The following is a 13,307-nucleotide window of genomic DNA, read 5'->3' as shown; positions in this document are numbered from 1 at the left end:
CTGGGATGGAGCCCCGCGTTGGGCTCTCTGCTCAGCAGGGAGCCTGCTTCCCTTCCTCTCTCTCTGCCTGCCTCTTTGCCTACTTGTGATCTCTGTCTGTCAAATAAATAAATAAAATTAAAAAAAAAAAAGTGAGAAAAGCCCTACTGAATATAACCTGTGGGACTTTGGCCTTTTAGTTTTTATTGAGATTGAGTCTTGGAGATGGTGGGCAGAGCGTGTGTGTATGTGTGTGTGTGTGTGACCTTTGCCCTATTGCCCTGGGCCCTCTGTCAAGCAGGGTAAGAGGTCCCAGGCAGGCCCTAGATTCTGGCCCCATCAGGGCCTCTGGGAGGGGGAGGAAGGGAGCGTTGATCCTCCCCCTCTTGCCTGGTTGCCCGCCCTGAGGCACCAGCAGGAGACTCCAGCACCAGCAAACCAACCCCAGGCCTTGCCCCAGGACAGGCCTCAGGACACAGACCAGGCGTGAGGAGGCCTGTACCCGCCACCCGAGGAGCAAGGCATCACCTCTGTCCTAGAGTTGGTGTCCCGAGAGGCCTCCTCATCCCAGGATCAGGCCAGAAGTCTGCCCCAGAGCTGGGGATGCCTGAGTTCAAGCTTGGCCTCGCTGCTCCCCAGCTGTGTGACCTCAGGCAACCACTTCCTGTCTCTGAGATTCCATTTCCTCTTCTAAGAGGAGCTAATAATAGCCACTTTCGGGGATGTGGTGGTGATTCAGAGAGGCAGTGGGTGTGGGCAGTCTCGTCTGCCCCGTGCCCAGGGTAGAAGGGCAGGGTGCCACGGGTGCCCGTCACTGCAAGTGTCACTGCAAATGCCCAACCAGTCACCGCCTATCCAGTCAAATGACTCTCAGACATTTTGAAATGCTCCAGGATCCGGCTGAGGAATCCCAACTTTCCCCGGAAGTCCACAAACTCAAGTCTAAGCTGAACCAGACCCTGGGTGAAGTGACATCTCCCTGGGAATTATTTCTGTCACTGCTCTGTCCATTTCATAGCTGAGGAGAAAGGCTTGGAGACCCCAGTTCTCTTGCCCAAGTCCACCCAGGGGCTGGCGAAAGCGCTGGGATTCAAAACAGACAGCAGGATACCAGAGTCCCTGGGCCAGTCCAGCAGGACGCTCCCTGCAGAAGCCCCTGGGGGGTTACTCCTCGGGGCCACTTCTCCCTGACTCTGTCCAGCACCAGGCCTGAGAGAAGGCTGCAGGGAGCCAGACTCAGCCCTGGCCTTGGGAAAAGAGGGGTCTCGAGTAAGACCTCTGGAGGTCACATCCCCGGGGGAGGGAGGCGCCTGCAGGTAAGCTCAGGGACCCAGACCACAGATGGTGGTGGGTCTCCAGAGAATCTGTGGGGTTCTCAGGAGGCATTTAAGACCCCTTGGGTCTGGCACAAGGGAATTTGCCCAAGAAAAGGGAACGCTCAGGTCCCAGAAGCAGGCAGGCATGGCTGGTTCGGCCATAGGGAAGCGGGAGCAGAGACAGCCCTGTGGGGAGCCCAGGCGGCACCGCCCCTACCCAGACTGCTGGGGTGGATGACAGCTCCGGAACGCCTTGAGGCCCTTCCCTAGGCCTGGGTCCTGGTCCCCGAGTCAGAGAAGCTGCGATTCAGGACCAACCTCTTAGATTTCCCGAGCCTAATAAATGATAATAGCAGGGGCTCCTGGGTGGCTCAGTGGGCTAAAGCCTCTGCCTTCTGCTCGGGTCATGATCTCAGGGTCCTGGGATCGAGCCCCACATTGGGCTTTCTGCTTAACGGGGAGTCTGTTTCCCCCTCTCTCTCTGCCTGCCTCTCTGCCTACTTGTGATCTTTGTCTGTCAAAAAAATAAATAAAATCTTTAAAAAAAATGATAATAGCAGTGGTAGTCATCTTAATAAGAATAATCTAGCAGCAGGAATAAGTATTCGCTGTTACGCATCTGAAATCATTTCCAGCCCTTCATACGTCACAACCGCCCCAGGGTAAAGGTACTGTTGTTGGGTCCGGATCCCATGTAACAGAGCTGAGCCTCAAAGAGGCTCAGTGATTACCTGAGACACGGTGGTAAGGAGCAGAGCTGGGACTGGGAATCGGGCCTTGACTCTGGAGTCTGTGTTTTTAACTGGTACAGGATACTGACCCATTCTCACACGTGCCATCTCTAGCCCAGAACGATTTTTGCCATTTTCTGGGCTCGAATTTTTAAGATTTTTAAAAAAGATTTATTTTCCATTTTGGTTTTATATTTCTTTCTCTTGCCTCATCTGTATTTCAGAAAGTGTTTTCCCTTTCTTGACATTGATATGACTGTTACTATTAAATTAGTAAGAGCTAATATTTACTGAGAGCTGCACTGGGCTCAATTCTGCGCTGAGCAGTTTTCTACCAACTCACCCCGGGAGGGAGGTCCTCTTGCCCCCATTTTACAGACGAGGAAACTGAGGTTCAGAGGAAGTCATTTGCTCAAGGTCACAGAGCAGGTGAATGTTACCGGGGATTTTAAATTCAGGGGTGCCTGGCCCCAAAGCCCATCTTCTCAATCCTGAGCTCAGGCTGCCTCCCACATGACATCCCTTGATCCTAATAACCACCTGCAGGGTAGTTGTTGGAAACAGGACCAGAGAGGGGTAGCTGCTGACTCCAGGCCTTATAGTACGTTGGTGGTATTGGAGGCAGAGGCAGGACCAGAACTGGGGTCTCCTGATTCCCACTTGAGTGCTCTGTCTGCACTCCCCCAGGGCTCAGGAGGCTGTGAGCAGATTCCAGCATCCCCCCCCACCCCCCTCACCCCCCCATCCTCCCCCCACCAACCACCCCTGCCCAGCATGCCACTCACCTGTGCAGGCCACAGCAGCGAACACCCAGCACTGGCCGTATTTGACACGCTGGCAGCCCGAGGTCTTCCAGCGCCGTAGGATGTCCACACTGCCGATCCAGAACATGGGGCTGACACCATCCTTGTAATCGTTGTCCCAGCGTCCCAGCAGCACACCCTGGTCATCATTGCAGTTGACCTACAACCAGCGGGGCATCAGAGGGACCGAGCCTGGGGAGCAGGTGCTGTGAGTTCAGTACGTGGTGAAAGGCAGGGAAAGGAATTTAGGAGAGGGAACAGCCCATGCAAAGATACCAAGGTGTGATGGGCTGGTATGTGGGAGATGGTTGGGGCTAGAGCCCGGCGTGTGGGAGAGAGAAGGAGAAGAAGGGAGGAGGTGGCGAGGGGTCAAGGTCATGAAGGTGATACTGGTGGTGTGAATTTGTCCATGGGGTGGCAGGAGGGTGACAAGATGTGATCTGAGTTTTACGAAGACCCCCTCCAACCCCTGCCTGGATTGTGTCGTTTCCCTCACCCTCCCATTGCCTTGAGAATAAAATCGAGCCTCCTGACTGTGGCCCATGAGGCCTGCATGGTCGCACCTCGGCCCACCTCCTGTACCCCACTCCTTCCTGCTCACTCCACTCCAGCCCACCAGCCTCCTTTCTGCTCCTTGAACCTGCCAAAGTCATTCCCGCCTCAGGGCCTTTGTACATACTGTGCCCTCTCCCTGGAATACTCTTCTCCCACTTACCATATCAGCTTAGGGATCATCAATTACGAAGGTTCCCGCCCCCGCCCCCAGCCTCTCCCTGAAGCTGGATTCTGCAATTAGACACTCTCACACCTCTGGCTTCCTTCAGTGCCTGCATCATCATTTCTGATTACGACACATTCCCGCAGTGTTTCTGTCGATGTCTGTTTCCTCTCACCCACGAGAATATAAGCTCTTTGAAGTTAGAGAACCATACATGCCTTACACCTACCTGTTTCTCCAGTGCCTAGGACACAGGTGGCATCTAATAAATATTTGCTGAATGAGTGAATGAATAGATGAATTGCTTTTAGGGACCATAGGACATTACCCTTATTTGTGTAAATCTTGTCTTTCCAAATACAAGCTCTCTCAGCTGAGACTTCCCCATCTCCTGGGTCCCCCTAACCAAGCCCAGTGTGGAGTGTGGCCTCCATCATCACGAGAAGGTGGGAGGCCCTACTGGGATCCATGATGGGCCACGACCTTGGGGTGGGGCGCAGCCCCTCACTCCTCACTCACCATGGCACTCACCACCCGGCCCATGTAGACAGGACTGCTCCGGCGGGAGCAGTCACGGCCGGCATCCTTCAGGAACTTGGGGTTCGTGTCCAGGAGTGCCAAGCAAATGTCCAGGATCCCATCTTCAAACTGTGTTGGGAAAAACAAGAGAAAGATGCAGGAAATGAGAAGCCACTTCCTCCAGGAAGCCTGCCTTGCAGCCCTGCAGCTATAGGTCCGCTCTGTTTCGTAGTTTTTTTTTTTTTTTTTTAAGATTTTATTTATTTATTTGACAGACAGCAATCACAAGTAGCAGAGAGGCAGGCACAGAGAGAGGGGGAAGCAGGCTCCCTGCCGAGCAGAAAGCCCTATGTGGGGCTTGATCCCAGGACCCTGGGATCATGACCCTAGATGAAGGCAGAGGCTTTAACCCGCTGAGCCACCCCAGTGCCCCTAGGTCCTCTCTGTTTCATGTTATACATTAGGGAAGTCTGGGCTAGGTCTGCCCTGTCTCTGTGAGGCCAGATCTTCCCGGCCCAGGATGGGGTGGGGGAGGGGGGACAACAATGACTGAGTTTGTGCGAAAGAGGAACGGATATGCCTGCATTCAGGGCCTAGCTGGGGGGTGGGGGAGTCCTGGGAATGTGGGTTAGAACCCACAGTGTCCCTGGGGCTTCCCTCTCCTCAGAGTCACCTCAGGCCCTGCCACTGCCCGTTTCCCGTCTCCGCTGTGCCAAATATATCATTTCCCCTAAGGCCTGACTCACCCTGCAGAGCTGATGAGAATCCTCTCTTCCCCCCAACCCCTTCCACCCCAATACACTATTCTGATTAGAACGGAGGTAAATTATCTCCTCTGTTTCCACTGCACCTAGAATAAAATCTAGACTTTTCCCTGTGACCTGCAAGGAAGGCCCTTTACAATCTGTGTTCCACCCCATCTCTGACCTCATTATCACCACTCATTGCCCCACGGCCTTTGCACTTACCGTTTCCTTTGCTTGGAATGCTCTTCCTGCCACTCTCTGTGTGGCTCACACCTTCTTATCCTTGCAACTCAAATGTTATCATTATCGAAAGTAGGGCCCTCCCTCCTTGTCCCATGACACTGGACTATGTCTCTGACCACTCTGACCAGTAACAGTAACCTGTTACTCTGCCGTCTTGTCCCAAACCAGGCTTCAATGGCTTTGAGCCATTTTGTGGCTCTCTATTGCCATATGCCTGACGTTCACAACCTGGACATTGTTGACTTCTCCCACTTCATCTCTCCGGGCTCCTTCAGACATAAAGCGCTCCCTGAGCTACAGAATTCTTCTTAAGCACAGCATAAACTCCCACCTCTGAGCTTTCGCTCAGATAGTTCCTTCTGCCTTGTATACCATGTTTCCACCTCCTCCGTTGCCCAGCTCAGATCTTGCCTAGACAGGAATCGCCCTCACTCCCATCCACACTTATTCACTTCTTTCCTCTCGGTCTTATCACTCTGGATTGTGATGGCTTCCTGAAGATTCGCCAGGGCTGCGTTCAATGGCTCAACGCAAGCCTGGACACAGAACAGGAACTCGCGGAACAAAAGGAAGGATTTGGCTTTGTTCTGTTTCTCAGGGGGGAATACAGATCGCTGGGAAATAAGAGCCAATTGACTTTATGATGTATTTTTTGTAACCCCCTCCATTTCATGTATATCCCAGAGTGGGTGATATGTTCTTGGGCAGATATTCTTGCAATTAGTATCCCCAGTACTCAGATGGGGGAAACTGAGGTCAGAGCCCCATACCACACAGGGAAGACTTCCCTGTGGTCCCAGGGTAGGCAGGACTCTGGGGGCCTGCATATGGAAATCCTACCCCAGGGGCCGTTGGGAAAAAGTCTCATGGTGAATCTTGACCCAAAAGGCCAATGCTCCCAACACACCAGGGGCAGGAAGAAGTGTGATGACTCTTGATTTATGAGTTTTCTCAGCTCTGTCTCAAGAATTGTCATGGGAGGCTGGATGGCAGAGGAAATAAGAGCCCTACTTCAAACGACCAGCCTGGGCTGACTTGCTGGGGGACAAGGAACCACATGGAACAGAGATGTGCCATCTGGCAGAGTTCAGCCAAGCCCAGCCTAGGCAGCCACGCTCCAGCTGACCCATAGATTTGTAAGTAATAATAAACAGGTGTTGTTTTAAGCCTGTACATTTTGGGCTTGTTTGTTATTCAGCAGTAGCTAACTGATTCAGGTAGTGGTTCGCAAACTACCACCACTGATCAGCAGCATCAGCATTGACTGGGAACTTGTCAAAATGCAAATTCTCAGCCTACTAAGCCAGAAACTAGGGGCGGGACTCTCTGATCTGCATTTTAACACACGTTTCTGGTGATTATAGATACATTCAAGTTTGAAAGCCACTGATCTAGGTAATAGCATAAAACCTCCTCTCAGCACACATAATAGCATTTCTATCATTTTGGTATATGGCCTGGAATATTCTCTTTCTCCCTCCTGGAGCACCCGCCAGCCCCACAATTCCCAAAGACTCTCCTGATTCTTGTTCCACTTTGAATCTGGGGCTGCTGTTCCCACAGTGGGTAGGTTAACCTTTTGCTTTAGGAAGTCAGGTTTGGCCTGGACCCCTCCCCTGATCCTCCAGCCACTCCAGGGCCCTTGAATCCCTGACAGCATGGGGAGGGCAGCTCAGAGACCAGCACACACATCTGCAGCTTTGACTTCCTTGGACCCAGGGCCCCATACCCAGGGGGCCTGCAGCAGTTGGGAAGGGCAGGATGTGGCCCTACCTGCCCAAAGTTCCAAGGTATGCTTTTGATGCACTTGACCGAGCCCTGGTAGATGAAGCCTTGCTGGGTGAGCACATACTCCTCCCGCTCCTCCTCTGAGTCCAGGTACACAGCGTCCGCTGGGGGTGGGAAGGAGGGGACCTCAGCTCTGGGTCTGGCAGGTTGCAGGGTCTCCAAAGACACGGCAGCCAGAGGGCCAAGACCCAGGGCCAGGTCAGAGTCTCAAAGGTCCTTCTATCTTTGAATCAGAAAAGCTAATCATTCATTAATAATCCCATACCCGTGAGATGAGGTGTTTTTGGCTCGTGTTACCAGTGGCTGCCATTTCTCCAACACTTACCCGTGATAAGCGTATGATGTATGTTACATTTAATTTCCGCAAGAGTGTGATGAGAAAGGGACCTTGAAAGACCATTTTACAGGTAGGAAAACTGATGCCCACCCAAGAGATAGAGGAGCACAGGGGTCAGGAATCTCCTAGTTGATCCTCACTTGTTGTATGACCTTGGGGAGGTCACTTCTCCTTCTTCGTCCCCCCCTCTGTCTTCCCTGAGCGTGACATGGGATGCAGACCTGCAAAGGGGCTTTGCAAGCTAAAGTGTGAGAAGTGTGAGAAGGAGCTTGATTCAAGGTAGAGAGAAAGCCTACTAGGGTCACTGGGGCTCAGGGGAAGTGGGGTCCTGCCCAGTGGTGGGGGAGGTGGTCAGGGAGGGCACACTAGAGGCGGTGGCTCATGATTGCTACCTTGAGAAATGACTAAGATTTAGATACTCAGAGTCTGGCGGAATGACTGGCTAAGCAGAGGACCAGAGACAGGACAAGGACAACTGCTGGGATGGCACTTAGCTCCCCATGGCTGGCAACCACAGAAAAGAGGATTGGGACCAGCGGGGTCAGATGGCAGAGGGTCAAAGGTCAAGCTGGCCTTTACCATCCCCCACTTCACAGGTGAAGAAACTGAGGCTGGGAAGAGGAAATTCAGAGCCACTTTGTGATTTTGGTGGGCCCTAGGCATTTTTACTTCAGTGGGCCCCTTCTTCTGTAAAAAAAAAAAATAATAATAACAGTAATAATAATAATAATAATAAATTTTATGACTGCACTGGTATGATGACAAATATATTAATATTACATATTAAAATATATTCTCTGACCTAAACTTTCTTTTTTTTCTTCTGATTCTAAAAGAAATTAAAACATTTTTATGGGTCCCTAAAAATACAGTGGCACTGGCCTAGAACACAGCTGCTCAGGGCCCTTGGGCCTCCAGACTCCGTCAGGCCCATCTACAGGCCGCCCTTATGGCACAGAGTGAAGTAAATGTGGAAGTGGCAGAGCATCCTTCGCCTTCTAGACTCTGCACTGTAGCTCCCCTCACCCCCCACAACACAGATAAAAATCAGCCTTCCAGCAAATGAACTATAGTCTGCTGATGGTGCAGGAGAAAGAACAAAAGAGAAAGAAAAACCCATGCTGTTTTGTCATAGGGGTGAGAGTGTTGTCCCCACCCTGACCCAGGTGGCAGAGACTGTGCTGTGCCCTCCCCCCAGCTCTGCTGGTCAAGGTGGAGGCCTTGGGGACAAGAGGTCCCGCACATACTTCAGGCTCGTTCCCTCCTGTCCTCCGGTCCTCACTGAGCTAGGGGTGGAAAGCTCTGGTTTCAGGGGCAGGTCCCAGAGGCAGCCCCACCCCCTCCAAACCCAACTTCCTGCTTCTGCATCTCCAGCTCCTCCCCCCCCGCCCCCCTTCAGGTTCCCAACCTGGGATGTGGGTCACTTTAGTCACCCCAACCCACAGGGCAGGGATGGAGCAGGGCTGGAGGAAAGGCCAGAGGAAGGGGACATTCCCAGAACCTCATTCCCTGTTCCCTGAGCTCTGAAACCCTGCCTGTGTTGGTGAGCAGCAGGGGACACTGGCCTCTTCCTCCTCCCTGGGCCAGGTGGCCTACTAGCCGTAAGCTCTGTAGATTGACAAAATCCAAACAAGTCTACAATGGGGTCCGGCAAGGCCACTTCTGTCCCGAGAAACCATTCCATGTGGCCCCAGGTCCTGTGAACAAGGGTGCTTCATAGATACCCTTCCTGTAAGGATGCCCTGGGGACGACCTCATTTCCCCGGGGTAGAGGGCCAGATCAACCAACCATCCACATTGGCTAGATACAGGGCACTCTGAGCTCTTAAAAAGAAAAAGCAGGGGGCGCCTGGTTGGCTTGGTTAAGCGTCTACTTTGGGCTCAGGTCATGATCCCAGGGTCCTGAGATTGAGCCCCGCATTGCGCTCCCTGCTCATCGGGGAGTCTGTTTCTCCCTCTGGCTCCCCCTCTGCCACGCCGCCACCGCCCCCCCCACTTGTGTTCTCTCCCTCTCTCTCAAATAAATAAATAAATAAAATCTTTAAAAAAAAAGAAAAAGAAAAAGCAGATGTGTATGCACACCGATGTGGAGAGATTGTCAGGATGTGTGGTGGAGTGGAAGCGTTAAATAAGTCGTAGGCTGATGTGTACTGTGGGATCCTTTTGTGTTTAAGAGGGACGCAGAAACCCATTAAGGCAGCAATGTCTCCAGGCATATACACCGGAATCTAAGGAGATGAGTCCCCCAAGACAGCTAATAATTCCGCTCCCCAAGGAGAGTCAAAGTGGGAGCTGTTTCCCTACAGTGCTTAAAGCTTATAGGAAGAGGACATCCTCATGTCTGACTGCGATAAGTAAAAATACAAGCCAAAATATATAAAAGAGAAAATAAAAAATCCTCTCAACTATGTTATAAAATGTTCCAAAATGGAGAAGAAAAGTATAAAGCAGCGTGCCAGGAAGGAGTTGGTTGTCTGGAGCTGGAGAGGCCAGAACTTGTGGCTGGGTGCCAGCTCTGAGGAAGGACACCCCATTCCTAGGCTGGGGCCCATCCACAAGGCTTGTCTCTCTGCTTCACTATGCCATCTGCTTCACTGACGGCACTGTTAGTCCGAGAGGGAAACTGAGGCCGGGGTTGCCACCCCCTTCCTCCTCGAGCCAGCCTGCTAGTTTTGTCCAGCATTGTCCACTCACTGAGGAGCTTCCAGAAGCCACTAGACCTCTCTGAGCCCTGCGGGGACATTGATAGTCTCCCAGTTGGGATTGTTGAGATGAAGCATTGAGGCACAGAGGTCGCCTAACTGCTCCTGCCCACCGCTTCCGGCCACCCTCCGCCTCCGCCCCTGTTTCCCTCAGTTTCCCCTCCCCAAGCTGGTCTGGTGAAATTTCAAACAGAGCCCCAAGAACCAGAACCGGGCGTGGGAGCCACGGCCCCGGGCATCCCCTGGGCACCCCATTCTTGACTGGGACTGTGAACCCCAGACACCTGCACGCCCAGGTCACGGGGTTCAGGGAACACATGCGCCTCAGATGCGGGGTGAGGTCGTTTTGGCAACTGTGTGGCCTCGGGGAAGGCATTTTGCTTCCAAGTGCCTGTCTCTTCCTGTATGACATGAGAGTGGGTAACAGGACACCGCAAGGCTCCTGTGAGGCGGGAGCACGGCGCTGCCCAGAGACCTTCCCTCCATCTTCGGCCCCATCCCCCCTCGCCACTGTGCCTCGTGCCCATGGGTGGTCCAGCCCTGCCAGCTCCCCGCGTCCCCCCTCCACCGAGAGCACGGCTCACCTGGGCACCAGGTGTTGAAGAGCAGAGTGAAGTGGCCCAGCACGAAGCTGGAGCCCTGGTAGCCGGTGGAGGCCTCCAGGGTGAGGCGGTAGAGGCCGACAGGGGCATTCGCCGGGGTGCTGAGCTGCAGCGAGAGGACGCCGTCCTGCTGGTCCATCACCACGGCGGTCCAGGCGCCCTCCTCCATGGCACTGGACAGCGGGAAGCGGGCCTTGGTCCCGGCCTCCTCGCTGGGGGCTGGGCCTGATGGGGAAAAGGCCGTGGCCGTGAGCCAGACGTGGGCAGGGAGGGAGCCGGCCCAGCGGAGGGGCCGGGCATGGGCCGGAGGGTGTCCCGTGGGCCGGGATTGGAGGCCTGGTTCCGCTGCTGACCGCAGCTGACTGTTGAGGAAACCTTGGCAAGAGGTCATCTCCCTGCGACTTGGTTTCCTCCTCTACAAAGTGAGGATCGGACCCCAGCCTGGCGGAGTGCTTTTGCGAGAATTTGGAAAAAGCCACAGGCACCAGATGGATTTCTCCTGGGAGAGGGGACAGCTCCACCCCAGGGGCAGGGTCTCAGTCAGGCTGCCTGGGCGGCTGTGACTGTGCACAAGACCCTCCCCCTCTCTGGGCTCCATGTGAACACCCGTAGCACAAACGGGAATGCTTCGGGACCATCCCCTTTCCCACTTGAATACTTTCCCTGCTAGGAAGCAGCTTTCCCTTTCAGAAGAAGCAGCTCAGACTCTGAGCAGGATAGGACCTCGGTCCTCCGATGTCCCCGCGGAAGCCCATCTGAGAGGCCCCTTGCTGTGGGGTGTTGGCCCATGTAGACTTTAGGTGTTTGTCTCCCCCCGGCTCCCTCCAACTTTTGACCTCTGTGAGGCAGCTCCAAGCAGGGGTCATCACCATCCCCTTCCCACCCCACAGCCTTGGCACTTCCTGCTTCCCGAGACCCCTTATACAGGTAGGAAAACTGAGGCTCAGAGAAAGGAGGGTCTCCCAATAGCACCAGGGGTCTGGAGCAAAGTTAGCGTCTGAGCCCAGGTCTCTAGGCTCTGGGCTGTCCTCCACGGCACCTCTCATTCCCATGCTTCCTCATAGGGGTCTTAAAGGCTCCATGAGAGAGGGAGCCAGCCTCAAGCTTGGCTGGCTGCTTTTTCTGGTGAGGAGAAGGCCCTGCCTCTGCAGGCAGGTCTGAGTCATGGGAGGGCGAGGAGGGGCTGGTCATCCTTTCTGGACTTGGGTGGCCGAGAGGAGAAACAGAACCTTCTCTGCCTAGTTGGCCGGCTGCCCAGGAAAGTTTATTTCTATTCTTCCATCTCTCTCCCTGTAGCCCGGCCCACCTGCTGTGGACAATATGGGGGCCTGTTCCCTGAGGGGTTCCCTCCCCACACTCTGCCCCTCCTCCCAACCCTTCAGCCCCACCCACGCCCAGGCCCAAATATAACCATGAGCTAACAGGCATGACACAGGCCTCCGGGGCCCTGTCTGGATGCCAGGAGTTGGCTGTAAGCCTTTAAATGCTCCTGAGCAGTTAGGTCTCACTGGGTGCCCGGGAGGCAGCCAGGGTCTGGTTCTCCTGCTCAGGCTCTGAGCACTGTGTGACCCGGACTAAGTCAGCAGGCCTCTCTGATCTGCAATTTTCTTCATCAAAGAAGAAAACAGGCTTAGACCACATGCCTGGGAAGGTCTGATTCTAGGTCTCAAACTCACTCTGTGACCTTGGACAAGCTACTTAGCTTCTCTGTGCCTCGATTTGCTCATCGGTAAAATAGGGTCAATTACAGGCAGTTACAAATACCTCTTTATAAGGTCACTGTAAAGCTTAAAAAGGTGGAGGTACATTGCACGATGTCTGGCACAAAGTAAGTGCTCAGTAAATGATTATTTTTTGTTACCATCACGCCCATGTCCTAACGCAGTTCAGAGGACTGTCAGAGACTTCGTAAGAAGGATTCCAAACAGTGACTAAAACAGTAATTACACATGGTACGCGAGCGTTCCTCCGCGTCACCAAAAAGGACCATTAAAAGTCAGAATCTGCAAGCCAAACCACAGATTTGGGGGACTGGAGTGAAATGTAGAGATTGCCTTGTTCAGCTGAATCACTTTACAGAGAGGGAAACTGAGTCTGAAAGGGACCAAGTCAGGGGGACCACATGGCCTAGTCTGCCTGGGACAGTCCCTGTTTACAGATGTGGCCCCAGCTTAATTCTTAATGGTGTTCCTTTATTCTCAGAAATGTCCCTGTTTGGAGAATCTGGTCACCATGGTAACAGCCCGGGCTGGGTCCCACGGCCACTGTCATTATTGACGTACCACCCTCAAGGACAGGTCAGGAAACACATTCCCCCTTCTCTCCATCCTGGAGCAAACACACACACACACACACACACACACACACACACACACACACCCCTTTCTTCCAAGGAGCCCTGGGCAGGGGGCATGAGGACAGCCTCACCGCTCACATAAGCCAGCTCGGAAAATGCACTGGCTGCCGCTCCACGTGGTACTGTTTGCGGACCCAGAGATGTTTCAGGGACCTCTCTGGGCCTAAAGGACCTGGAGATGCAGGAGTCCTGGGGACTCCCCTAGACCACGGTTGGTGTGGGGTTGGGGAAGTAGATGAGGGAAACCTTCTGGAGGAAAGCCCTCTATCAGCCTCATGAAGGTTCTTGATGTTGACCTCAGTCTCGATGTTTGTCTCTCATGGTCTGTTCCCCATTACAGAGCCTGCCAGGTCTCTAACCTTCTGGGCAAAATACACAGCATCTCGGTCTATACAGGGTCAGGCCACACACTCTGCTCACTGAGGGACCTTCGCCAGCGCTCTCCCCTCTCTGGGCCTCAGTTTCCC

General features: G+C 53.6%; 1 protein-coding gene across 1 annotated transcript in view; it reads right to left on the bottom strand.

Annotated features, from left to right (window-relative positions):
* TGM2 (transglutaminase 2) overlaps positions 1-13,307 on the bottom strand; it is a 33,170-nt gene that overhangs the window by 14,324 nt on the left and 5,539 nt on the right. The window contains exons 3-6 of the mRNA XM_032350698.1: positions 10,467-10,709; positions 6,829-6,947; positions 4,067-4,195; positions 2,812-2,989 (exon numbers count right to left, since the gene is read on the bottom strand). Coding sequence (XP_032206589.1) covers positions 2,812-2,989; positions 4,067-4,195; positions 6,829-6,947; positions 10,467-10,709 — 669 coding nt within the window. The remainder of the gene's footprint in view (positions 1-2,811; positions 2,990-4,066; positions 4,196-6,828; positions 6,948-10,466; positions 10,710-13,307) is intronic.

This window comes from Mustela erminea, chromosome 7 (assembly GCF_009829155.1).
Source record: "Mustela erminea isolate mMusErm1 chromosome 7, mMusErm1.Pri, whole genome shotgun sequence".
Lineage (NCBI taxonomy): Eukaryota > Metazoa > Chordata > Mammalia > Carnivora > Mustelidae > Mustela > Mustela erminea.
Note: the sequence above shows the minus strand (reverse complement) of the source record. Positions and strands in the feature narration are given on the sequence as shown.